The sequence below is a fragment of the Tamandua tetradactyla genome, chromosome 1, assembly GCF_023851605.1.
Source record: "Tamandua tetradactyla isolate mTamTet1 chromosome 1, mTamTet1.pri, whole genome shotgun sequence".
NCBI lineage: Eukaryota > Metazoa > Chordata > Mammalia > Pilosa > Myrmecophagidae > Tamandua > Tamandua tetradactyla.
The window spans coordinates 1988185-2016181 of NC_135327.1; the positions used below are offsets into that span (position 1 = coordinate 1988185).

At 38.6% G+C, this 27997-nt stretch overlaps 3 protein-coding genes across 3 annotated transcripts in view; 2 read left to right on the plus strand and 1 right to left on the minus strand.

The window, feature by feature from the left end:
* Positions 1 to 2517: 2517 nt before the first annotated feature.
* On the minus strand, positions 2518 to 5187 carry MOCS3 (molybdenum cofactor synthesis 3). The gene has a single exon (XM_077166658.1). The coding sequence runs from the start codon at positions 5149 to 5151 to the stop codon at positions 3769 to 3771; it is 1383 nt and encodes a 460-aa protein (XP_077022773.1). The 5' UTR covers positions 5152 to 5187; the 3' UTR covers positions 2518 to 3768.
* Positions 5188 to 5435: 248 nt separating this feature from the next.
* DPM1 (dolichyl-phosphate mannosyltransferase subunit 1, catalytic) lies at positions 5436 to 27076 on the plus strand. Its single transcript, XM_077166671.1, has 9 exons — positions 5436 to 5625; positions 8227 to 8326; positions 14685 to 14718; positions 16740 to 16816; positions 16902 to 16927; positions 19496 to 19591; positions 22565 to 22633; positions 25488 to 25602; positions 26413 to 27076. The coding sequence occupies exons 1-9, from the start codon at positions 5465 to 5467 to the stop codon at positions 26515 to 26517; spliced, it is 783 nt and encodes a 260-aa protein (XP_077022786.1). The 5' UTR covers positions 5436 to 5464; the 3' UTR covers positions 26518 to 27076.
* The window catches only part of ADNP (activity dependent neuroprotector homeobox), a 31383-nt gene continuing 29894 nt past the window's right edge, over positions 26509 to 27997 (plus strand). Inside the window, exon 1 of the mRNA XM_077166647.1 lies at positions 26509 to 26619. The gene's annotated coding sequence lies outside the window, so the exon portion shown is untranslated. The remainder of the gene's footprint in view (positions 26620 to 27997) is intronic.

A 27997-nucleotide genomic window follows, 5' to 3' on the forward strand; every position in this document is an offset into this window, starting at 1 on the left:
CTTCAGGCAGGTGTAAGATTTCAACTGACTTATTTTTACTATTATATAGACAATGCTATCTCATGTTACATATGGAACCCTGAGGTGTGACTTATAAAAGCAAAGAAACCTTTCCCTGGGTAAAGCCAATGGGGCAGGTACCTAGCCTCAGGCTCTGATAGGACCCTCTACAGCTGTGGGAGGGAACAGCAAAATAAGCAACAGCAACAAAAAAAACAAAAACCACAACCCTCCTCTCCCAAGGAAACACCCTCAGACTCACTGCCTTTTTCTAAAGCATCCAGGGAAATACATCTTGGCTCAAGAAGGCCAATGACATTGTGGAGTTCTCTCTCAGCTAGAAAGGCACTCAGTGACATCTGCTAGCTTTCTCTCCAGGTTTCTTCAATGGTTTCCCTGGTGGCATTTCCGTTATGCATCTCCAAAGGTCTCTGGCTGTGTGGGCTCTGTTGGTTCTGCAACTTTTTTCCAAAATGGTTCCCTCTTAAAGGGCTCCACCTTGAATGGGTGGAGCACACATCTCCATGAAAACTACCTAATCAAAAGGTACCACCACCAATTGGGTGGGCCACATCTCCATGGAAACAATAAAAAAAAAGATCCCACCCAGCAATACTGAATGAGAAGTAAAGAATTAGGCTTTTCTGGGGTGCATAATAGCTTCAAACCAGCACAGCTCCTAAGGATTTGACTATAGGAAACTTTCCTAGAGAGAAATCTGCATACCAAAACATATTAGGTACATTTCTATTATATCTGAAAAACAAGCCCTTTCCATTGTGTTTATCAGGGTATAGACTGTTTTTTCCAACAATGAAAACAAAACAATACCAAGTTTTATCTTAGGGTACTGACTCTTCAATCTAGACCACTTGGGTTCAAAATCCCAAATCAGAGTGCTCAACAAATGTTAGCTGCTATTTACTCGGAATAAAAACCTCTCAAGAGCTACAACCTACAGTCTTGCCCATCCCCAATGACAAGGGCGGTGGGACCTACTAAAATTGCCTAACTTTAGCACATCACATTTTATAATATGAAATACTTTCCTCTCTCCAAACTCACTTTTTTTCACTCTGTCCCAATTCTTCACAACCCAATTGCCTTTTCAGTTTTTTGGAACATCTCAAGTCTATTTACCTTAGGACCTTTACACTTAGGTTTCTCCCAGATCTTCACTAACTGGCTCTTTCTCACCATTGAGGTTTCAGATTTAATATCATTTCCTAAGAGGCCTCCCCTAATCACCCTATTGAAAATAGCTCCTACCTCCCACCCTAATACATCATAGTTTCATTGCTTGTATGACACTCAGCACTAATTCATTTGTTGATTTGTCTCCCTCCATTTAAATGTCAATGCTATGATAACAGGAGCTCGCTCATTAATCTCTATCCCAGAACTTAAGTAACCAGTACTGTAAAGACACTTGATGTTTGTAAAATTTAAAATAAAATTTTTTATACCAAGCCCAAATTTCTTCTAAATATAAAAACCTCATCACAATCCCCAGAGAAAACAGAACTTCAAATAAAAGGGATTTGGGTAGTGTAGTAGGTATTTGCACATTGTTTGGAACTCATCTTTTGAAAATTCCTAACTGGGAAAAATCCCATGTTGGGTCCTGTCTCCAGAGCTCAAATCCCCAGCCTCCCTTGCAGCTCCGATTACCCACGAAACTAGGTTCTGACTCACAGTCACGAGACTGAGAAGAGAGCAATGTAGAGCGACTTTGCAGGTCTCATCTCCCCGCTTTCCCCACATGGGCTGTGGCTGAAATCTTGGGCTTTCTGAGAGAGCAGTGGGCTGCCAGGGAAATGACGTTAGTGAGCTGTGATGGCCGTTCCCTTAGTGCTTGATGGGGCAGCACAGCAACTGGGTCTCCGCACGATGTCACTCCTGTGCAGTTTTGGACCGTTCCTAGAAGTATAGTCTTTGAGTCTGACCCAAAACTCTGAAAAGCACCTTGTATCACTCCCCACTTAATCTGAGTAAGCTTCTGTTACCCATCCCCAATGACAAGGTCAGCGGGACCTACTAAAACTGCCTAACTTTAGGACATCACATTTTATAATATGAAATAATTCCTACATCCGTCTACTAAATTACTTTCTGATATACATCAAAATCAATGTGAGAAACGATGTGCTCTTCCTTCCAGGTCTGATTTCCACAGCTCCTGAGGAAGGCCAGTCACAAGGGCTCAATCTCCCCAATAGGCGCAGGCAGCTGAAATCTTAAGCATATCCGACTAAAGAATGAATTACAATATGTTCTCCAGTTAAAACGTGATGACTATGCTAATTTTGAAGTGGACTGTTGAACAATCCTATCCATTTATAATAAAACAAGAGTCCATATGAGATGGCAAAGTGGTGAACAGCAGGGTAAATGCAGCTTACAGGGGGTTTTGTCCAACCTACAGTGTTTTTAAACTTTTAAAAATGTGTTGCCAGGGCAGTGCAATGGTGGCTCAGTGGCAGAATTGTCACCTGCCATTCTGGAGACCCAGGTTTGATTCCCAGAGTCTGTTCATACAAAAAAAATTTAAAAATATTTAAGCCTCCTATATTCTGGAGCAGCTAGAAGGAAAAATCTGAGAGGAACATATGGTAGCCCATGACAAACTCTGGGATCTGTCCTGTTAACTACTTACTGAAGAGTGCTTTGAAAACTACTGCTTTTTTATTTGTTTTGTATATATGTTATACTATACAATAAAAAAGTTAAAAAAATTTGTTGCCAGAGCTACAAAGATTTCCTAACATCTGTGATTTTTCCCTTCTCTTCAAAACCCACCACCACTAATTACAACCCTACATGCCATAATCAAATGCTCCCTTTTGACAAGGTATGTGCTCTTTAATTTACTACTGACATGTACTCACACCAGATTTCTATTTCTAATTTTGTTGTATGAATTAGAAGTAGGACAAACTACCCGCCATTTCATGAAAAGGTTTAGTAAAACAAACAAAAACACCTAAATTTTACCCCACTGTAACATGCTGGAATGGGAGAAATTAAAGTAGAAATGGCAAAACAGAAGGGTGGGAGTTTATGGTGGAGGCTGGAACTTGGACTTAAAGATTCTGAAACAAATCAAATTACAATACACAGGTCAGAAAATGTTAAATCTTATGTGTATAACACGAGGACCCTGACTCCAACTTTAATAAAATTCTAGCAATTTATAATGGAAACTGACAGAATGACCACCTCCCAGATAATTAAAACTTACATAGTAAAACACTTCTATAGGACATATCATTTGAAGTAAAAACCAGCCCACAGAGTGCCTTATTCAAAAAACGGTATGCACAAATAAAGAAAAAAAAAACCTGCCCTTAAATATATCAACTGTGATGGATTTGGTAAGATTAAGTCTACTACACGTCAATTTCAGGCATAAAAAGCTCCAGAGAATTTTTTGATTGTGAGAGGTGGTGGGGGGGTGGGGGGAGGGAAGCAGGCAAGTAAATACTCTACAGGTTAAAACACAAAATCCTGTCCCTTACATTACAAGTCAGTTTCAAGACATCCTCTGAGTGATAAAATCAAGACAGTTCTCAAAAAAGTGTCACAAGCCATTACATTCAAAAAGCCCATTATAAAAAGGAGTACACACATTAACAGATAATGTAAAATCCCAGACTCTTCCCTACACTGCTGGGAAAAATGCAAATAAAGTTATCTTTATTTATTTAAAACTTATCTTTAAGGTAATATAACAATCTACAACATTTTCAGGTCAGATTCACCAGCCCCTCAGTACTGAGGAAATGTGCCATCAATTTTGGTAGCCCATGCCATGAGACCCCCGGCAACATCCTGAACTGCAACAGAGTCTAACTCTTGGGCTGCTGTTAAAGACTGCAGGATCTTCACAGCTTTCTGAGAGTCATTTCCCAGTTTACAAATTACATAAACGGAGACCACTTCCCCTTCTTGTGTGCCCTGCTTCCCTTCCCGGATTGCTGTTCCTAAGAGTTTCAGGCTCTCTGCATCTCTCCGTTCCAGATGTTTCAAAGGGATGGGCAGGGCATGAGGCAAACGACAGATGTCCACCTCCACCTGAGGCCTGACATCCAGCAGCACGTGGGGTGTCCCAGAATCCAGAAACCGCTTATAGTCGGTGACAGAAACGCGCTCCTCTGGGCTGAGCAACTGCAGAGAAAAGCACTTATCGGTGGCTGAAGAGCCACAGAAGGCTTCGTAGTCCTGCAGGTTAGTCACAGTGGGCCGGTCCCCGCACGCTGCACAGTCGGGCCTGCGGTTCCGCAGCTTAATACAGCGGAAATGCCCTCCGAGGGCATCGAACAGCAACAGGCTGCCACTGTAAGAGGGGCCCAGACCTGCAGCGATCTTCAGCACTTCTAGTGCCTGCAGGCAGCCCAGCACTCCGGTTACAACACCGAGTACCCCGCCATCCGCGCAGTTGGTTACCGTCTCCGCTGGGGGCGGCTGGGGGAAGATGCAGCGATAGCAAGGGCCGCCATCGTAATGGTAGACTGTGATTTGGCCCTCGAAGCGCAGAGCGCTGGCTGACACGAGAGGTCGGCCGGCCAACACACATGCGTCGTTAACCAAGTAGCGAGTGGGCACGTTGTCCGAGCAGTCAGCCACCACGTCATAGCGGCGTACGAGGTCTAGCGCCGTGTGTGGCGTTAGGGGCTGAGCGTAGGGCACGCACTCCACCGCCGAGTTGAGGCGACGCAGCGAGGCGGCGGCCGAAAAGGCCTTGGCTTGGCCGGCCAGTGCCTCGCCATGCAGCACTTGGCGGGCCAGGTTGCTTATTTCCACTACGTCGTAGTCCACCAAGCCAAGGCGGCCGACGCCTGCAGCTGCCAGGTACTGCGCCAGAGGGCAGCCAAGCCCACCACAGCCCACGATTAACACGGACGCGGCCGCCAGCCGCAGCTGCCCCTGCACGCCCAGCTCAGGGAGCACTAGCTGCCGGCTGTAGCGCAGAATCTCGTCTCGGGACAGAACGGCCTTCGGGGGTAGCGGCGACACGGGAATAAACCGTTCTGGCTCTGGTTCCTGCTCCGCTAAAAGAGCCGCTGCCAGTTTCTGCTTCAGGAAACTCAGCTCTTCCTCACGCTGGGCGACTTCAGCCCGCAAAGCGACGACCTCAGCCTGAGCGGCCATGCCGGCTTTTTCCGGATGTTGGGTAGATATTTCCGTTTCCGGCTTCCCTCCGCCTGGCGACTGGAATAAACCAAAGGGCTTCATGGAGCTTGGAAATAAAGGGGTTAACATATATATTGCCTGAATTAGACTTTAGGTTACACTGTAAAGATTCTTAAATATTTACTTTTTAATTGGTGCCATACAGAGAGCCTTATGAGAACCAGAACTCCAACTACATAGATCGACCCTCCCCGATTTGGTACAGTCCACCCCGCCGTCTTCTCGCGTAGGGTTGACGTCATCCGCCGCTGACGTCTTGCGCAGTTCCGTCATGGCCGCCACGGAGGGCAGTCGTTCTCCTCTCGCGCCTCGGCGGGAGTCGGGGGGGCTCGCCGCGCGGCAGGACAAGTATTCGGTGCTTTTGCCCACCTACAACGAGCGCGAGAACTTGCCGCTTATCGTGTGGCTGTTGGTGAAAAGCTTCTCGGAGAGGTAGCGCCCGGCCGCTCTCCCGAGGACCGGGATGAGCTGGCCTCCCGGCCTGGCTGTCGGCCGTTGGCAGCGCCAGGCGGCCCTGCCCGGCTTCGGCTTGGCTCCTACGGGGCGGAGGCCACCCTGGGAGGGAAACTGAGGTGGACGCTCGTCTAGCTGTGTCCGCGTCCCGGGTTCTTATTTCTGTCTTTGATCTTTATTTTACACCGCCGCCCCCCGCCCGCCTTTTTCTTAAAAGTGACTGACGTCGCTCGGTCCGGGCGGTTGGGGCCGCGGCTGGAGCCCGCCCGCTGCCGAGCGCTGATTGTAAGGACGAGGCTTGGTCTGCGTGGGTTGGGGAGCTGCTGCGGGGCGGGACACCCTTTCTTAGAGGAGAAAGCAGAGAAGTTTCTGCGTTGATCACGGGTGGATTTTGATGTGGTTCTTAAAACTAGGGAATGTGGTGGTTTTGGAGTTCGGATGTGTTTTAGGGTTACGCAGAAGGGGTCGGGCTGTATTCGTCGTTGAAGATCTTCTATATGCACATACAGGCTTAACAGGTTATCTTGGAATTCGGATAATAGTCCATATAACTGCGATGTAATTTTTTTGAGGGGGTCGTCTCATTGGACACATTGTTTCCAGAGTTTGTTTTCTGTTTTGGCCTTTGCTTTACAGATGAGAATAAGGACCTTGTTCACACCGTATATCCAGTGCTTACGAAAGTGCTTAACACATAGTGAGCCCTTTATTCATTCTTTATTAAATGAATGTTAGTGAACGTTTGCATGGTATGCTAGTATCCCAGGAGCAAAGTCCTCGCGTCGAATTGCTGGGTCAACAAAGAGGTGCTTAAAACTTACAGTTAATGCCAAATTTCTATCGAAAAAGATGGTATCAGTTTGTTGTTCAAGCAATCTTAAGAGAATGCCTGTTTCCCCACCAACCAGCCAGTTTCAGCATTATTAAATTTGTATTTTTGGAAATGCTAATTGGTAAAAAAAAAATTATGCTGCTTTTAATTTGCATTTCTTTGAGTCCTTACCTACGTGGCCCCTCAAAAGTTTCTTTTTACGTCTTTCTCTTTTTCTGTTTCATTTATCTTTTTAGTTTGGTTTGTATATGTTCTTTCCAAATTAGGGAAATTAACTGTTATGTAATTGATCTTGTTGTAATTTGTTTCCTGCGTTTATAGTATGTATTTTTGCTCAATTTTAGAAGTTTTATTTAGTGTAATTTATCTTTTTAATGGTTTATGGGTGGGTTTTTTTTTTTAATCAAAATGGAATAAAGACAACTTTATTTCAGATGCGGTCATATTATCTAAATCAGCTCAGTTTGATTTCTTTAAGCTGCCTCACCATTAGGTAGGGTGAACTTTTTTTATGTTGACCGTGGGGGGTAAATCTGCGTATGAATGACTCCATTTTGTTTATGGAGTATATGTCTTTCTGTAAGAGGTCTCTGCTAGACTCATAATCTGTTTTGGCATGTACACACTGGGTTCAAATTTAAGGTGCAGCGGAAAGGTGATGTTGCCTGATTGATTTTCTTGTATATGTTTCTTAAAACCAGACTGAAAAGAAACAGATTGTTGTGTTGGGGTGGGGGTTGGCTGTCCCTCCTTTTTCTTTTCCCTCAGCTGTCTCGATAAAGTTAACAAAAAAGAATGTCTATTCTTTTAATATAAAAAAAAATGATGGTGATCATGTATTCATCCATGTAGTAGTTCTCCATCAATACTGTGTTGGCTAGGAGTTTTTAGAATAGAAATTATCATGTGAAATTACTGGAAAGAAACATTTATTCTGTAGTTCTAGGAAATATTTTGTAATTCTGCTGTTGTGGTTTTTCATTAGAGGCTATGGGACAATAGGCATGCCTGTATGAAACAGTGGCTTAAAAGATGGTGGGATCAGGGCAGATGATGGTGGTGTAGTGACAGAGTACTCGCCTGCCATGCAGGAGACCCAATTTCGATTCCTGGTACCTGCCTGTGCTAAAAAAAAAAATGGTGGCATCAGTCTAACCTGGGCTTTTGTGGTTTTTTTTTTAAGCAAAATTAAGTCACATTTATTAAATAAATATATTTGAAATTATTTATATTTGGAATTGAATTTAAAAGAATCATCATTTAGAACTAATCAATCCATTTGGTTGCCTTCTTAAAGTATTTTTGGAATATCTTATATAACTTAAGATTTTATATTACGGTTCTACAATTCAGTCTCTATTCCCAGAGAGTAGATAAATAAAATTTCATATGACATTCTATCTCTATGTGATCTATAAAATTTTTTATTAGAGGATTTGTAGATTTACAGAAAAATCATGCAGAAAGTAGAGTTTTCCTATACTCCCCTACACATATATTTTTTAATTAAAGATAATGTTTTCAGTATGAGAATATTTTAGTATCTTCGGATTTTTATACTAGTATTTTCCAGCAACATATTGGGTTTAGAGACAAAGTACTAAATATTTGGCAACTCCTAGTCATTTGTTCATTGAATGTTTCCTTAGATGGCTAAATATAGCAATAAACTTTTACTTATGCTGGTGAGAAATTAGTCATTTTGCATTGTTATTTTTTGAGAATAAATTAAATTTTGTTTATTTTAGTGGAATCAACTATGAAATTATAATCATAGATGATGGAAGCCCAGATGGAACAAGGGAAGTTGCTGAACAGTTGGAGAAGATCTATGGGTCAGACAAAATTGTAAGTTATATGAAGGTTTTTGTATCATATGGATTGTATAAATTTATTTAGGGGAAAGATTTATGTAGGGGAAAGAAATGAACAATGGTTAAATTCTTATCTGTTTGTGTAGGAACTGAATAGGTAGGAAATACCTTATAGACTTGAGGTGCATTTTCATTGTGCTTGAAGTTTTCCATATTTTTGATATGTTGGGTCAGCGGTAATTTTACAGGAAATTGTGAATCTGTGTATGAACTCTGATTCTGCAGATATCTCCCAAAGGGAGGAATTAAAACATGATACTGAATTGACAGGGACTGTGTGTCTTTCTTAATCTTCCTTTCTCTGCGTATTCACAGCTGAGGATTCTGCCTGCCACTGACAGCGTGTACCTCAGGAGTGTGACTGTTTTTAGGTGATATATGATGCCCCTTAGAGCACTTTAGGTTTTCCCATTGAACTTTTGAATCTCTTGTCACTCTCCTTTGGCAGAGATGAGACTGAAGAACAAAATTGGAAACAGGTATTCTGAACTGTTAACAGTAGCTATGGGAAGTGGTCCAAGATTCTTCAGCCTATGTATGTTGGATGCTTCTACCATATTTGGTCTGTGGGGGTTCCTTCAACCTGCAACTTGAAATCAGATAAAGTCACCTATATTTAGACATTAATTTACAGTTTAGTACTTTTAAAATTGTTCTGATAAAAATAAGCACATCTTCATTATTATTATCTTTTTTTTTTTTTTTAACATGGGCAGGCACCGGGAATCGAACCCAGGTCCTCTGACATGGCAGGCGAGCACTCTGCCTGCTGAGCCACCGTGGCCCACCCTTCATTATAAAATGTCAAACCTGTTTATTGAGATTGAGAGATTAAACTTCTATCCACCCCAAAATACCAAAATATCATCTCTAACAGAGATGAGCACCCCAATTGTTCTAGCTTGCTAGCTGCCGGAATGCAATATACTAGAAATGGAACGGCTTTTAAAAGGGGGAATTTATTAAGTTGCAAGTTTACAGTTCTAAGGCTGTGAAAATGCCCCAATTAAAGCAAGTCTATAAAAATGTCCAAATTAAGGCAGTAACAAGAGGTTATCTTCACTCGTGAAAAGCCGATGAAGTTCTGAGTTTCGCTAGCTTTCTCTCCAGGCTTCTTGTTTCATGATGCTCCCCCAGGGGCTTCTTCTTCATTTCCAAAGGTCTCTGGCTGTTTGGGCTTTGCAGCTTTCATGGCTCTGAAGCTGTTTTCCAAAAAATGCTTCCTGTTTTAAGGGATTCCAATAAAGTAATCAAGACCACCTGGAATGGGTGGAGTCACATCTCCTTCTAATCAAAAAGTTAAGACCCACAATTGGGGTGTCACATCTCCCTGGAGAGAATCTAATCCAAAGATTCGAACCTATGTTATTGAATAGGGATTAAAAGAAATGGTTGCTTCCACAAGATTGGATCAGGATTAAAGCATGGCTTTTCTAGGGCACATGATCCTTTCAAACCAGCACATCAATCACGTGTACAAGAGCAGACAGTTCATAAAACAAAAATTTTTTTTTTAACAATGTGAGGTCTTGCCAGTAATGCAGTTCCTTGCTTTTAAGTGACAAATATATTTAGTGGGGGAGAAGATGGGGGAAAATTATTATTGAAACATTTTAGAATACCTCAGATAAAATATTTAGCATAGATGCCAGTAAACATGAAAAAATTTTGAACCTCACTGATAAGGGAAGAATTTCACAATAGGAAGAGGGTACAATTAGCCTTTCATAGTTGAAAATTTTTCTTTTTTCCTTTTATTCAAGCAAACATACCTGGTGTTTTAAAGTATAATAATTGGGTCCACTCAAATACTGTTCATCCTAATATAAGTTGATGATTTTTTCTGGCGCTTCTCATGACTCTCAGCAATATTCCTCTCTGATGTGCTCAGTATAAAAAGCAGCTTATAAACAAGAGAACAAATATGCTAAGGTCTCTTTCAAAAAACACTTAGAAGAGTAGTGGGAGTCTAGATTGTAAACCCTTATAGCAGCCACATTTAGCCTGATATTGTAAATGTATTTCTAGATAATGAGACACTTAGCTATATGTGTATCAGCTTCTATTTCCCTAGAACTTTGAGTAACTGTGTGACACCTAAGAGCCAGAAATGGAGCTGCAGACCTGAAAGTTAGCATAGCTATATATAATAACAGTTCAAGTAGTCGAAAAAGAGATTGGGCCTCATTTAAAGTTTAAAACAAAGCCAGTCTGGCTGGCTTTAAGGTAAACTAAATGCAAGGTAAAGAATGATCGTGTACCTACTCTAGAGCTACTCTACTGTATGAGACCAAAGGCAGAGAGGTTTATTATGTCTAGAACCTAAATTTTCTGTAAAACAATCTCAGTCAACCTGTCGGGAGAGCTCATTTAAACAATTTAAACTCCTGGAATCCGAAACAGGAATGAGGCCTTGTAATTCCATATTGGTAGAGTCCCTTGAGGGTTCTAAGGGAAAAATAAATATATTCTGTGGAACTATTAAACTCTCCCATCTGGGAAACCCCATATACCCCCTCAGCCATTGGGGATGCCCAAGAAAATAGGCAAGCCCTTCATTTTGAGGTTCTCCCTTACAAAACTTATTTCTGTAGGGGAGAAGCTAAGACTACCCATAATGAGGTCTTAGAGTTGCTTCCAAGAAGCTTCTTTGTTGCTCAGATGTGGCCTCTCTCTCTCTAAGCCCAACTCTGCAAGGAAAATAGTTGCCCTTCCTCCTCCATGCTACAAGCCATTCAGGGATGAAAGTCTCCATGACAGCGTGGGGCATGACTCCCGGGGGTGAGTCTGGCCCTGGCATTGTGGGATCAATGACACCTTCCTGACCAAAAAGGGGAAAAGAAGTGTAATATGGCTAGGCATCAGTGGCTAAGAGAGATCTAATGGAGTCAAGAGGCTATTCTGGAGGTTACTCTTATGTAAGCTTCAATTAGATAGTGCTAATTGCCATGGTTTGCTAAATCCCAATCAACATCACTCCATTTGATTTTTTAAGAACACCTAGGGCTCAAACTGAGAATCTCTTAAGGTTTCTTAAGGTTTAAGATCTGAGATGGTGGAGTGGTAGCCCGTGACAGACTCTTGGATCTGTACTGTAACTACTTGTTGAAATGTGCTTTGAAAATTATTGCTTTTTCTTTCTTTGCTTTGTGTATATATACTGCATTTTACAATTAAAAATTTTTATAAAGCAGTTTGTAAAACAGTATACGTAGTATGTAATCTTGATTCTGTTTTTAAGTACATCCACTTACCTATTTTTGGAATATTTTCTATGGTGTCTTTTTTCTCAAGGTAGTCAGTGACTGTTTTATTACAAAATAAAGTTTTTATCAAATTATACTATTTTATAAGCAGTTATGGTAAGCATACCATGTGCCAGTCAGTCTTCCCAGCTCTGCATGAATTCCCTGCTAATTCCATGTGACTACCCTGTGAGGTCAGGTCTGCTGTGCCCTTGACATTCCCAGGATCCCACAGCAAATCAGTAGGGCAGCAAGGCCCCCTACCTCACATAGAAACAGGCAGGCAGAGTGCCGCGAGGAGGCAGAAAGTAGGAGAAAGGGGAAAAAGTTAAGAACATTAAGTAGAGACAATCTGAAGTGCTTTATTATGTTAGAAATGCACCAGTATATTCTTGGAAGATGTAAATGTTACAGCAAAGCTGAACTTGCCTTTGATGAGCATTCCTGACCCTCTTCCCAGTCCTGCCCCAGGAGAGACCCAGGTCACCTGTTTGGTGTATGCTCCCTCGAACCTTTTTCTGTGTGTAAGTGTATGCGTCTCCTCTCCATCTGTACAATTAGGTAATGTGGTGGTGGTTCTTCGTTCTAAACATCAAGGTAATCTTACTGTGTCATTGTTCTAGTTTGCTAGCTGCTGGAATGCAATATACCAGAAACGGAATGGCTTTTAAAGGGGGGAATTTAATGAACTGCAAGTTTACAGTTCTAAGGCCGAGAAAAAGTTCCAATTAAAACAAGTCTATAGAAATGTCCAATCTAAGGCATCCAGGGAAAGATACCTTGGTTCAAGAAGGCCAATGAAGTTCAGGGTTTCTCTTTCAAGTGAGAAGGCACATGGCGAATACAGGGCTTTTCTCTTGGCTGGAAGGGCATATGGCGAATATGGCATCATCTGCTAGCTTCCTCTCCTGGCTTCTGTTTCATGAAGCTCCCCGGGAGGCATTTTCCTTCTTCATTATCCAAAGGCCCCTGGCTGGTGAACTCTCTGCTTCGTAGTATTGCTCTCTTGAATCTCTCATTCTCCAAAATATTTCCTCTTTTATAGGACTCCAGTAAACCAATCAAGACCCACTCAAATGGGTGGAGACATGTCATCCCCTAATCCAGTTTAACAACCACTCTTGACTAAATCACATCAACCAGGGAGATGATCTCATTACAGTTTCAAATATACAGTATTGAATAGGGATTATTCTACCTTTATGAAATGGGATTTATATCAAAACATGGCTTTTCTTAGGGGCATACTTCCTTTCAAACCAGCACAGCAAGGTAATCTTACTGTGTCGTTCTTACACTTTTGTAGTATATCTTGGCAATCTTTCCTATCAGTAGATTACCTCATTCTTGTAACTGTTTCATGGTTATCTGTCATATGCAATGTTGTTTAAACTTTTTGAGGGAGTTCTTTATTTAATCAAGGTGACATAAAAGTTTGAAAGTAAATAGAAGAGTTAACATGATTTTAGAAAAAGACTTTTTTTTTTAATGTGAGGCATTGTCTAAACAATAAGAAAGGAGATGATCAACATACTTATCAATAAGTACATTAGTCTGATAAGACATAGAATCTTTGTCATCTAGGCAGATTACTCAGATGATTAAAAACCTTTTATAGTTTCTTGCCAAGAGCGAACAAACATCCAAGGAAGCATTGTCATTTTAACAGAGTGAAAACCAAATTCTTGCTTTGCATGAAGATACATCTGATAAGATTATTAAAAATCTTATAAAACTATAAAATCTTAGCCAGCCTTAACCACAGCCAATAAAATTCACTTTCGACAAGGTTTCTATAACTTTCTATATCCATCTATTTTGTCCTACACATTTCTGTTTCTCATTCTGCGGCAATCAGTTATTTTACTTTAGGGGAAAGACTACTCTCTTTTTCCTTAACGAAAACGCTTCCTGCATACTTTACATATTGTTTGATATTTTTTATACAAACCTTTGAATATTCTGTGTCATAAGTAACAAAGTTATCCCTAATTATTTTTTAAAAAGGAAGATTTTTCCAACTTAAACATAAGATTATAGAAAACCTCATAAACTTTAAAATTTTTGCTCTTACAGGGCAGGTACCCAACAGGTCAGTATTTTATCAGTAACTTTTCAGTCAGTTGATGATTTTCAGCCACAAAATCAATAAAAACTCTTTGATTTGACTTAACTTTTTGTATTTTGTTCAATAAATTGTAATTGTAGATAACTGCATGAACATCTGTTTCTCTGCATAGCTATAGGAAGGAATATATTTTATCTATCATTGTTATTCCTGAAAACTTTGCATGTGGCAGAAAATTAATCTGTCCTAGTTTAATTGAGCTGATATTATCTTGTTCAGAGATTTGCAGTCTGGGGCAACCTGTTTATATATGCTGGCAAATGCAGAAGGGGATGAAATGGGTGGTCATGAGCCCTCTGCCTTTTTAGCCAAAAAGGAAAAAGCTCACCAAAGTCAGGGTCCAACTGTGAAGTAAAAAATATAGAAAGTAATTGACAAATTGTAAGAAAAGAGAGAATTCAACCTTCGTTTTTAGAATTTTACCCTAATTATCATTGAGCCAGGAGAGAATGACGTGAGATCATCCAAGCGTAAAGACCAGATGCTAAGTTAATAGAAGCAAGGTGGTATAAACATTTGAAATCACAAAAGAAATTGACAAAACAAACATGGCTATTGAATATTCGGAGAAGGTATAGAATAAGTGAGTTAAATCTCAGTTTTCAGAGGAAGGAATTGAGGGATATTGTTTAAGTTGACAAATAAAGTAATACATATAAAGTATATTGTTTAAAGTATGATGAGTGGCATTAGAAAAAAGATTTAAAAATTTTATTGTGTTGGGGTGAAAGGATATTGCTTTTTCTCAAAAGCTCTCTTAAACTTATTTGGTCTATTAACAAATGCTTTTATTACCTTGGCAAGAAGTGTTAACTATCCTGTTTTTTTTTTAATGTCGAATAAATTCAGTTACATTTCTGTGAATAATATTTCAGTTACATTTACATGAAAAAATCAAAAGTAGTTCAGTTTTGTGTGTGTGTGTTTTTTAGGTAAAATGTTGTTTCTTATTCTTACAGCTTTTAAGACCACGAGAGAAAAAGTTGGGACTAGGTAGGTAGAACCTATCATCCCTCATACCTCCTGCTTCCCTCAGTAAGTTTAACCAATGTGTATTTTCCCAGTTTAAAATGGGGCCAAAATATAGTAATGTACTGTGATGGTTTGTAAATGTTCTTAATGACATTTGAATGGTTTAACTTAGACTGCCTATATCAGTCATGGCCGACTCAGGAAAATAGAAACCACTGTTAAGACTTTTCACTACAGGGAATTTGATATTGGGAATGTAGTTACACAGATAAAGGAATTGCTGAGAAGCCAAATGGAATAGTGAGATTACTCAGATTAGTAACAGCTGTGGGCTGCTCCCACCCCTAAAGATGCAGCAACAGTGGGAAGAAGTAGTGTTTCCAGAGCACAGGACCCAGGGCTGCCCAGAGTAGCTAGAAGAATCGAGTAGGGGAAACCTGGCAGGAGCTGATCCCTGTGATACACCCAGCCACTGCTGGAAGGCAGAGTAAGCAGGGGACACTTGAACCATTCCTTTTCTCTCTCTCTTCTGTCTTCCCCCATACCTCCTATTGGCCTAAACTGTTTGGAAGCCAGGTGACAAGAGACCCTGTCAGTGTAGTTCATGCAGTTCAGAACACATAGGGACCTCAAGACAAACATCTTGGGCCAACATGCCACTTTAGATAGTAATTCTAAGATGATAATCTGAATGCCTCCGTTTTTACTGTTGGTCACAGTTTATATGATTTAAATGAAAAATTGGGGGAGCTTGGAGAAAGCACAGTTCTTAAAAATAGATATCGGTTATCCTGAAGACTGTCAGCTTTCTGGCATCATCAAAATGTTTGGAATATCTCAATCCACAGAGTAATTTAGGATTGTAATTACTGAGAACTGCCATGAAAGCAGCTAAGATTTACTGATCAGTCAGTGATTTGTGCAAAAAAGCTCTGGATAGTCACTTTTTAACAAAAGAAGTTGAAAGGGTTTAGTCTGATAGTAAGATACTCTGGTGGTTTGGGACTGGAGAATGCAGCAGGCCCCAAACCAGTCAGGTAACTGCTTCTGACCAGTTACCTCCACCTGCCAGGTTTCTCAGGGACCTTTAAGCATGAAATTGGCAAAGTAACTATTGGCTGCACCTTTGACCCCAAATACCAGAGCAAGACTTTTAGTGTACCAGAATTAGTGTAAAGACCACTCTTCTGGGTAGCTTTTATGGAAAAGGGCATGGAGTGTTGGGAAAGGTAGAAGCCAGGAGATTTTGGATAGGTAGTCATCCAGGTTTCAGAGGATGATGGTTGGGATGAAGGTGAAGTTGAAAGCAGAGCCAGTTTGGATACGGAATCCGTAGGACTTAATTATACGTTAGAAATAGGAGGTAAAGGCAGGAAATCAAGGTTCATTCCTAGACTTATGGATGGAGTGAGCTGATAGTTGGTAGTGCCATTTCCTGAGAGAGGTGACCTCTTTAAAGGTGGGAAATCAGGAATTGATTTTTGGAATATATTGTGTATGAGATTTCTGAAATATCTAAGTAGAGATATCAAATAGAAAGCAGGACATGTAAGTCTGTGCTCAGAGAAGTGTAGGTAGACACTTAGGAAGTGCCCACATAAAGATGTTTTGTTTAAAACCTTGGGAGGGTGGGCCACGGTGGCTCAGCAGGCAAGAATGCTTGCCTGCCATTCCAGAAGACCCAGGTTCGATTACCGGTGCCTGCCCATGTAAAAAATATATAAATAAATAAATAAAACCTTGGGAATGTAATCATTTTTATATAATCCAAGACTTTTACACCATTTCCTTGCTAAACCGCAATATTTTCTTTTCTGTTGAATCAGCGTCCAAATTGGGGGTGGGAGGTCAGCTACCTTGTTGTTCATGTATGTAATAGGTGTGAACTATATATACTTAAGATGAAGAATGCCAATTTATTAATATCACCCTTAAGGACTAATATACTTTTTCAGGTGCTAAACAGTATCCTCCCAATTCAAATGTATATGTAAATGTTTTTGGTAATTTTCCTTAATGAAAATAAATGCTTTTGTATTTAGGAACTGCATATATACATGGAATGAAGCATGCTACAGGAAATTACATAATTATTATGGATGCTGATCTCTCACACCATGTAAGTAGCATATTTCTTTATTAGTTAAACTATGAAAGTTTTAGCCTATTTTACTGACATTCTGTTTATTCTTTCTAAATTTCAGCCAAAATTTATTCCTGAATTCATTAGGTAGGTATTTTTCTAAATACTTGAAAGAAGTATTCAATATCAAACCATTCATTTGATATTGGTTTTAGACTTATTTGCATTTTTCATTCACTAATTAAAGCTACGTATGCTATTTTAAGGTTTTTATAAAACATATAACCAACATAGAACTAAACTTAGATACGTGACTGCATGTTTGTAGGTGCCCTTTGGAACAGATCAGATCATTTCTGTGTTCTGAATTCTTCCACACCACAGAAAACAATGGTAGTCTTTGCTATTAGGTGGAATTAAGTCCTGCGTCGTAACACACCATAAAGCAAGTAGGGTTATTCCTGGAATGCAGTGTGGTTCATCAGGAATCCATCAACATAATTCATTTATCACATTAGCAAAGCAGCATGATTAAGTCTAAATGCTATAAAAGATAGTTGATAAAATTGAGTAGCTGTTTCTCATACAAACTTTAAAGTAGAAATAGAGAGAAACCACTTAAATATGCTAAAGATGACCCAGTCCTAACATAAAGATCTTACTAAATGCTGAAATGCAGACGTGTTTCTAATAAATTAATTAGAATAAGAATGCCAGCTATCATTCAACATGTAAGTTTTAAGTAATGTAATAAGGTGAGAACTTTGTGTAAATATTAGTAAAAGATACAAATTGTATTATTTGCAGAATATATTCTTATATTCAAGAGACTACAAAATGCCCTTGGAATAAGAACCTGAAAATTGTTCTAAATCTAAAGTAAATATCCAAAAACAAACTCAGATCATGTCACTTCCCTGTTGAGAATACTCCAGAGAGTTCCTGTTCATTACACATGGGAAAAAATCCAGACTCCTTCCCTTACCCTTCTAGGCTCTATGTGATCTGGCCCTTGGAACCCTTTCTGAACTCATCTTGTGTCCCTGCCCCTTTGCTTACTACACCATAGGCATACTTCCATTTCTTTGTTCATGCAGAGGTCTCTGTTACCTTTGTCTGGAGTGCCTTTTCCCTGTTCCCTACTGGTTAACTTCATTTTTTTCATCTCTGCATAAAGTTACCGGAGAACACTAGCTGGTTCACCGTTTTTTGTGTTTTTTTTTGAACCAGAATCATAGTTAGGGGATTATTTCTCTAGTACTCAGACCACTTTTATCTGGTGAGGAAATGGAGCCAGTGGAGCAGGAAATGGGTAAGAGATATTATACAGGCCCTGTGTAGAGGAAGTCCAATTGGCTAATAAGTAGAAGAGACGTTGACTTGGGATGTAGTCAAGAAATGTAAACAGAAGTAACCGTGTGTTACTATTTTATTACCCAAAGGTTTGTCAAAAATGAAAATGTTTTAGAGCAATAACATGGAGATGGTAGAAAATGGGCATGATATGTGTTGTTAACTGATAAAAAGCAAGTTGCAATATAATGCTTTTTTGCATCCCAATTTTGTGAAACCAACCAAAAATCTCTAGCGATATGTGTGTCTTTGATTAACGATCTTTAAGCAAAGAGAAAGGTCTGGAGGGATACCAATCTGTTAGCATTGTCTCCTTCAGAGGGGAAGGAACAGAATTGGGAAAATGTAAATAAAAAATAAATTTTAGGGTGGTGCAATGGTGGCTCAGTGGCAGAATTCTCACTTGCCATGCCGGAGACCTGGGTTTGTTTCCCAGTGCCTGCCCATGTAAAAAAACGTTTTAGGGTGGTTTTATGTGGTGCAATCAGCAGATAGTGCTATTTTGTAATTCTAAAAATTAAGAGAAGAAGAGTCAGGTTTACTGTCTCTTGAGGATGAGCAGGACCCGGCATCGTGGGATTGAGAAACCCTTCTTGATCAAAAGGGAGAAGAGAGAAATGAGTCAAAATAAAGTGTCAGTGGCTGAGGGATTTCAGCAGAGTCGAGAGGTTATCCTGGAGGTTATTCTTATGCCATACATAGATATCCCTTTTCAGTTTATGGTGTATTAGAGTGGTTGGAGGGAAGAACCTGAAACTGTTGAGCTGTGCTCTAGTAGCCTACATTCCTGAAGAAAACTGTATAACTATAGCTTTTACAGTGTGACTGTGTGATTGTGGAAACCTTGTGTCTGATGCTCCTTTTGTCCAGGGTATGGACAGATGAATAAAAAAAATAATAAGGATAGAAAATAAATAAATAATGGGGGAGTGGAGGGTTAAAATTGTGTAGATTGAAATACTGTGGATTAATGAGAAGGAAGAGGTGTATAGGGTGGGATGTATGAGTTCTTTTGTTTTCTTTTTTTTTTTTCCTATTTATTTCTTTTTCTGGAGTGATACAGATGTTCCAAAAATGATCACGATAAAGAATACACAACTGTGATGATATTGTGAGCCATTGATTGTATATGGTTGAACTGTATGTGTGTGGTTATTTCTCAGTAAAAATATTTAAAATATATATAAATATATATGTGTGTGGGTTAAAAACCCTGCTTTGAAAGAAAATCTTTCAGGAGTAAAGTTCATCTTCTTGGCATTGTGTTCTGTTCTGGTCTTAAAAATTCTCTGTATGGGTCATGAAAAATAACCATTCAAAGTTTAATAGCTTTTTCTAATTGACAGCTAATTTTTCCTACAGGAAGCAGAAGGAGGCTAATTTTGACATTGTATCTGGAACTCGTTACAAAGGAAATGGAGGTGTATATGGCTGGGATCTGAAGAGAAAAATAATCAGGTAAATACTTGTGCCATCATTTCTTGATTTTTTAGTGTAACTACTACGTATATGTTGATAAAAAATATTTGGATTAAATTACCGTGCTGCCTTGGGAATTGTGGGACCAAATCATAACTTCCAGTAAAATAAATATTCCCATGTAGCTTCTTACAGTTTTTTTCTTATGATTAGAGTATTTTATTTTGTATATTTTACATTAAGGAAAAATCAGCATCAACCTTTGGACCCTTGTCAGAAATGGTCTAGTTCAGCAGAAATTATCTACCAGATCTTTAGTTTTGATTTAAGTGAACTGTTCATTTATAGTATTAGAGAAGTTGTGGGTTTACAGAACAGTCATGTGTAAAATACAATCGTGTAAAAAACAATTCCCATATACCACCCTCTTATTAACACCATGCATTGGTATGAGAAATATGTTCCAACTGATGAAAGCACATTTCTGTAATTGTACTAACTATATATTCCATGAATTTTTTTAAAAATGTTTTGTTCTATTACCATATATATACAACATTTGCCCTCTTAACTGCATTCAAATATGTATTTCAGTGCTGTCAATTACATTCACAGTGTTGTACTTCCATCACCACCACCATAACCAAAACATTTCCATCATTCCACACAGAAACTGTATGTTTTAAGCTCTCCTCCCTATTCCCTATCCCACGCTGTCCCCTCTAACCTTATTCTAGAGGCTGTTCTGTGAGTTCGCTTATTCTGATTATTTCATATCAGTAAGATCATACAGTATTTATCCTTTTGAGTCTGGTTTATTTAGCCTCACCATGTTTACATTTTTATCATTTTAAGTAAATTGGATGGATTTCATATATTAGCAAGCAGCATAAAATAGTGGGGCTTTTGAGTCAGACAGACATGCTTGGGTTCAAATCCTAGTTGTCATTTACCTGTGTCAGCTTGCATGTATTTTTCTAATTTTCACTTTCTTCATCATAAGATGGAAATAAAATCTACTGTTTTGGTTACCCATTATTACATAGCAAACCACCCTAAGGCTCAGTGACTTAAAGCAACATTGATTTATTTCTGGTGCTCCTGTGGGTTGACTGGTGGTTCCTCTGATGGCTTCCCTTGGGCTCTTTCATGAGCTCCATGCAGCTGCAGGGTGGGCTGGGCTGGGCTCCACAATGGCATCAGGCATAATCTGGCCATTGGTGCTGCTTGGTGGCTGAGCCATCTCAGACCTGCATGTGTCTTGTCATCTTCCAGACGGCTGTACAGGCTTCTTTACATGTGGCCCTCAGGGCAGCGTCTTAGAGGACAAAGGCAGAAGCTGCAGGGCCTCCTAAGGCCTGGCTCTGGGTCTTGCACAGCATCCATTCTTTAGTCAGAGAAAGCCTGTATAATTGAGGGGTGAGAAAGTAGAACCCACCTCTTAATGGGAATACCTGTAGAAAATTTATCATATTTAATATCTGTTGTATCTGCTTGTCAGAGTTGTTGAGAAGATGGGGTCTATAATGGATAACACTTACAGGAATCCTTACTAATATTAATATGCTTACTACCCATTTCCTTCTGTTGAAGATTCTGCTAAGTAACCCTTATCTCTTGCATCTTAAATGTGGTACTTTGGGCAAGTCGTTTAAAACTTTTAAGAGTCTCAATAGCTTCTTCAGTGAAATGAAGGAATTGGATAAAACAGAGGTTTTCAACCCCAGCTTACATGTTGGAATCATGTAGGGAGAAAATTTGCACATAATTGCTCCCCCACCCCACCCCCAACCAGTTGAATCAGACTCTCCAGAGGTAGGTCAGAAACATCAGAATTTTTCACAAGGGCCCCTAGATAATTTTACTGTGCAACCATAATTGAGACCAATGAATGAATGATCTCTGAGACCTCTCTGAAGTTGGTCTTTCAGCTATTAATTAAAATTAGGAAAGCCAAGTCAGGGTCACATTAACACTTAGCTGTTAATGAGTTATTAGAGTATGTACTGCCTTCGAGTTAAACTTCTAGACTTGAACGCAGTCTGTCTGACTCCAGTTTTAATTAAGGGACCCCAATTTAAAAATTTAAACATGAATAGCTGTACAAATTTCATATGTGTGTGTATATATATATATTTTTTTCATTCTTTTGCTTAATCCTATTCAGAGTGGGCAGAGGGGAAAAGAGTCTTAGAATTTTTATTGTAGCTATTACAAGCAAATTAAAGAGGAAGTGTATTTTCTTTACCCATTATTCCAGTGTTATGGCTGTGTGTGTCATCTGCGTAACCCTGTGCTTATGTGCATAAAGAAAATCTTTCCTTTGTAAAGAAGCTGTTCTCTCCAGATTGCCCCAGAAAAGAATCTGAGGATGCTAAAGTAGCTGCAATACATAAGTCATGTTCTCTAGGCTCTTAGATGTATTTTTGAAATGTTAGTAAGAGCTATTAGTCACCTGTAGCTTGTAACTGATTGATAGTTGCGTTTAAAACATAATCTAAAATCATGGAATGAGTCTGAAGTCATTTTCCAGAGATTCTCCAAAACGCTGAACATTCTTCCTCTACTTCTTTAAAGAAAAAAAAATTTTATGCAGACTTAACCTATTACCTAGTTGAAAACAATCCTTTTGTTCTTTTATTGGAATCTGAAAAGGAAATACATTGCCAAATCCCTGTTTGCTGTTTCATAGATCTTCGTATTTCTAAATAATGATTGTTGGTAAATATGATTAGGGGTTTTTAAAAATCTACTTTAGTACTTACCTAAAGTTGGAGAAACTGTTGCTTTATGGGGCCTCTCCAAATTTCACTTTTCAAAGAATAAAATTCCCTGTGTTCTCTGAAAACATGAAAAGTATTAGATTTCCTTTCATTGACTAAAAATTTCTTTGTGCTAGTGAACTAACATTTTTGTGAAATTAGTGTGGTATTTTCAGTACGTATGTTTGCATATGTTTCTCTGTTTTATAAACTATATTTTGAAAGACGATTTGATTATTTTCCTTGGCAGCCGTGGAGCCAATTTTATAACTCAGATTTTGCTGAGACCGGGAGCATCTGATTTGACAGGAAGCTTCAGGTACAGTGAGAATTCTTATTTTTATATTTTCTGTTATTTACAACTTCTTGCCTAAATTCTTTTGCTTTGTAGTGGCTATTTCAAAGAAATCTTTACATTTCTACCCTTTTTTTTCCTGAGTCTTTTTTCTTTTTTTTCTTTTTTTTTTTTTTTTCCAGAAAGCTGACTGAATTCTAAGCATCATCTTAGGGAGAAAGACTTTTTTAAGGCGCATTGAAGGCAGGGCTCAGGTTGGGTGTTATCATCAGTGCTCAGTCCCTGGGGGGCGGGGGGGGGGGTCTGCATCGTCTGCGGACAAGTTTAAAGTAATGTTTATATAGACCTTTTTCAGTTCCCTTGTTTTCCAGATATCAAAAAAAAAGGACCAAAGCCTGCTGTTCTAGGTCCCTGGGTGTTTTTTTTAATGTTTGTTTGTGTTTGTTGTCTCTTTTTTTAAGACCTCAGTAGATGAATTGCTTTGTATGGCCATGTCAAATGACTAAAGACTGAGGTTGCTAGATTTTTATTTTATTATTATTTTTTAATCTCTAAAACTACAAATGTCTGTTCATTTACTCTAACGTCCCATCATGCTTTGGTTAATGATTTACATTACCTGATATATGCTTTATTCCATTTAATGTTAATTCTTAGGTCCTTCATTTAAAACAGGAAAATCTAGGTCCTTAAGTGTCAGAGTTAACAACAACAAAAAAGATTAACTAGTACCTCTAGTGTAATTGCAAGTCTATTGAACAGCATTCGTTCAGCGATAGGGAGAGAGGTTAGCAAGTATGGAGAGAAGCCATCACAAATTAAATATCAAAATGAAAGTGAAGCCTCTCTAGAGTTAAACTGAAAATTGACTAGAAAGCAGAATTTGGTATATAAAAGGTAGGGGCCCATAAATCCCTTCAAGGCACAGGAATTAGTTATCTGATTAAGATCTCTGATTGCTACATAGCAACAGTGAAAGAATCGTGGCACTCACAAAATATCTGTGCAGAGGGAATGTCCATGTGGGTTTACAGGCCGAGGGTGTGATTGTTCTGAATGGAGATCCACTCCTTATGGAGGAGGGGTTCTTGTCTTTGGCCTGGTTTCCCTATTGACCTCATCAGAGGGGGCCGCCTCGCCTTTATAAAGCAGTGCATCTTGTCCCTCATTTTGAGTATCTACTGGGTGCTACGCATTGAACAAGAGTCAGAAGTCCTTGTCCTCACGGAGTTCACACGTTCCAGTGGCGTGAGACCCACAGCTTCGTCAAGTATAGGCAGTATCTTATGGGGGTTATGCTGTGGAGAAAAACACAGCATGGAGAGCAGTGGGGTGAGGGTGTCCATAGAGCCATGTGGGGACTCAAAGGCGGGTGAAGATGACCTGGGAGTTCTGGGTTTCATGTCATGAGGGGGTGATGTGGCTGTGTCCTATTCAGATGGCAAAGCAGCCACACACAAGTAAAAGTGAGCCTGTTAAATTTGACTGTTATTCAAAATAGTGGAAAGCTCTTGTCTCCTCAAAAGGATAGTGACTTAAGTATAAGCGGCAAGGTTCAACTTACTATTAAATTTCCTATATTTAGGAAGCATGTTATTTAACAAAATAAGAAATGGAATCCCAAAAGAATGCATTGTGATGTAAAGCAAAGACTACCTGGTCCTAGTTCCATTTATTTTTGGGTCATATGGCTTCATGTATATAATTTTACCTGATTAGCTGTAGGGCACAGTGAGGAGAAATAAATGTCTTGGAAAGTGAGTCTTAAGGGGAGTAAAATGACTTCTTAAAGTTGAGGAAAAAATTCACAGCCCAATCCCAGTTTTAAAGGTAATGCTAAAATATTGGGCCTTCACTATTCTAGTCTTACCCACCCCACAGACCCACCTTCCTTTCCCCACTTAACACCATCTGATATTAATATTATCTTTATTTAGTTTCTCATTCACTGCTACAACTCCAAGGTATGTAGAGGTACCAGAAACAGTACATTGTCCAAAGAGTGTTTGTTACTGAGTAACTGTTAGAGCCAACAGAGTCTCCTTACTTTATTTTGAATCCTTATGAAACCTGTTTGGGTAAAGGAGTGCACACACTGTGCTGTGGTCTTATCCCCACTTAAGAGCTTGCAGAGCCAGCTGGTAAAGTAACCTTAGAGGAACCCTGAGGAAATAACAGGTTACAGCTTAAACCCTAAGGCACCATAGATCCAACCCACCTTAACTGTTGAAAGGAACAGAGTTGCCCCAAACTGCCTCTGCTTGCTTTCCTAAAAGAAATTGCTGCCTCTCTACTCAGAGACTGATCATTTTCTGACCTTGGTAACTCTGAAAACAGAGTTCCGTGCTATTGACTGAAGGACATGATTGGGCTGGTCCACAGCCCTTAGACTTCTAGGTCCTCTTATTTGTAAACCCGCAAGATCTGTTTGGCTGCAGTCCATCTAAAGTTAGGCTGTGCATTCACCGATTATACATGCCTATCGCCAAGCTCAGCTGATGAGGAAAATCTTGTTAATTACTAGGTTCTTTCTTGGCATCTAGTTTATATTGTCACTTCCACATCTTCTGTCAACTCTACTGCTATGGTGTTTTGGAACATTTTCTTCTTTTGCAACTTGAAAAGTAAATTTTAAGAAAATTTATAAACTAAAATAATGAAAGTTCTTCAAAATGATTTTTATAATATAATAGAAAGATTTTCCAAAAGGTATTGAGAATTCATTTTCTACATTATTTAGCAAATATTTAATGACTTTTTTGACAAGTATATCACAATCATTGACTGAGAAATTTTTATACACAAACTGCTAGTGAAAGTTTTAGGCTCTACAATTTCCAGTGAATTTTTATTCATACATTATTTTAATTTCTTACAGATTATACCGAAAGGAAGTTCTACAGAAATTAATAGAAAAATGTGTTTCTAAGGGGTATGTCTTCCAGATGGAGATGATTGTTCGGGCAAGACAGATGAATTATACAGTTGGCGAGGTATGGGATGGATGGTGAATAGTATGTTGTATTCCTAATAAAGAAACACTCAAGTTTAGACTTTATAATGTAAGTTTAACTTTCATGCTACTAAACTAACATGAGAGGCTTCTACTTGTTTAGAATGTCCAATTCTCAAGGCTAAAAATTTGGATCACTTTTGACATATAAAGTTTAAATCATTAACTGAAGGCACCATTTATTTTACATAACTAAAAGTTGCTGATACCTTGTCCATTCTGGCCCTTTGTTCTGACTAGCCAGAATTAGTGGGACGAGTCTCTTCATTAATTTTCATTGTCATAGCCAACAGCCACCTACTTTAAAATGAATAATGAGTTACACATGCCCACTTCCTGTGAACATATAAAAATTACTTGGAATTATAGACACAGTTGGGGGGAAGAAGAGTATCTGTATTAATTTAGATATTAAATATTAGATACATGATATTTAAGATTTTTAACATAATGCTAAAGGGCTGAATTTAACTGGTAACTTAAAGAATGAAGTAAAAGGGTATAATTTTTCCTTGAAATGCAGCCTGAAACATGAGTAAACCAACTTAATGTTCAGGACAGGTGCTTTTCAGAGTTACAGATTTGGTTCATGTGACCTGTGTTTAGGTATTAAATATATGGCTAATTTTGAAATCTTGGAGGTACACACAGTTGCTGTAAGACTCCCCTATATCTGAATGTACTTGAAGGACTTTCTTTGTAGGACTAATGCTGTTTCTATTGTCTAGGTGCTTCTCTGCCTCTCCACTTTTTTTGAAGATTGACTTTAATGTATCTGTTTTTTAACTAGGTTCCGATATCATTTGTGGATCGTGTTTATGGTGAATCCAAGTTGGGAGGAAACGAAATAGTCTCTTTCTTGAAAGGATTATTGACTCTTTTTGCTACTACTTAAAAGAAAGTTACTCATTTACACTTATGTTCATTTCAATTTAAACATAAAAGAAGGCTGGTTGCTGATTTTTATAAAATGTACTCTTAGAGCATAAACTGTAAGGTAAGGTAAATTTCATGTAAATCTTTTTTTCTGAAGAAACTCCCATTTTATATTTTAAATTAGAAAAATGAACTCTTTCCTCAATTTCTTTTTTATTTTGCTGTACTGAGATCTATAAATAAATGTATGATTTTTTGCACAAAATTATTGCTACTTTCATTAGAGTATGTGAATACCAAATTTCTTATATTAGGATGATTTTGAAATATTCTTTATAAAAGCTGGATCCGTAGCTCTTTGTATCTAATATATGTCAGAAGTAGGAATGTCAGTAATTATATTCATAAAATATATATGGCTGTTTCCTGTATGAATTGGGGGAAGAAACATACCTCTGCCCTGTCCTTAAAAATGTATCTCAAATGTCTTAAATGAGTTAAAACATTTAGAGCAAAATTTTAAGGTTTTGGTCTTTGCAGCTGCTGCCATGATAAAGTATTTCCTCTGTTAGAGCAAGTGTATTTAAAATATATATTCTGTGAATTGAAAATAGCCTGGCAGTTCATTGCATAGTTTTTTTTTTTTTTTTTTTCTTTTTTTCTTTTTTTCCTCTTCTAATAGAAGCAGCAACCTCTGTCAGTAAATACTGAAGAGCTTGAGGCATAAAGTTAGCTGTTTTGGTAATTTTTTTATGAAGATTTTTTTCTCAAAATATTTGTTTTCATATTATTTTAATACCCTCACCAAAATATACATCATTACTCATATGACATAAGTCCCTTCCTGACAGCTTTATTTTCCATTCAGAAGGGTATTCTGCCAGTTAAAATGCAGGTTAACTTGTATAATAAATCTAGCACAAATGTTGTTTATTCACCTTCTCTAAAGGTAGGTATTTTTTTTAAAAGGTTAATGAATTTTTAATAATAGCCACCTTTTGGATCATGTACCTTTTAAAATTTGGGTACTACATACTTTGAACAAAAAAGCTTAAGATCAAGTTGACTTTTCTTTGCAAGTAAATAGAAGAGGTGTCTGAGTTATGTAGTAATCCTGTTTAATGAACACTATTCCTAATTACTGCCTTTTCCCATCTTAATTTGGCTGCTTGAAGAAATTTAAAGTTTGATTTTTCATTTGCATTTCTCTCAAATAGTTCCTACCAGAAATGAATGCCAGAGTATGAATATAAAACATTTGGTGTCATTATATTCCCCCTTCCAATAGCTGAATCCAGGGTACACATCCCATTAATGGGCAGGGCTGTGCAACTGGCCCCACCTTTCTTGGGGATGTGACTTCTCTCATTGGGATTTCACTAATAATAACTAGAAAATTCATCAGTGGATGATGTGAACTATTAGTTTTAAGCTAAGGTAATAGAAATGTAAATATTCTGAATTTTTGGGCTACTCTGTTCAGAACCTATTCTCATTAG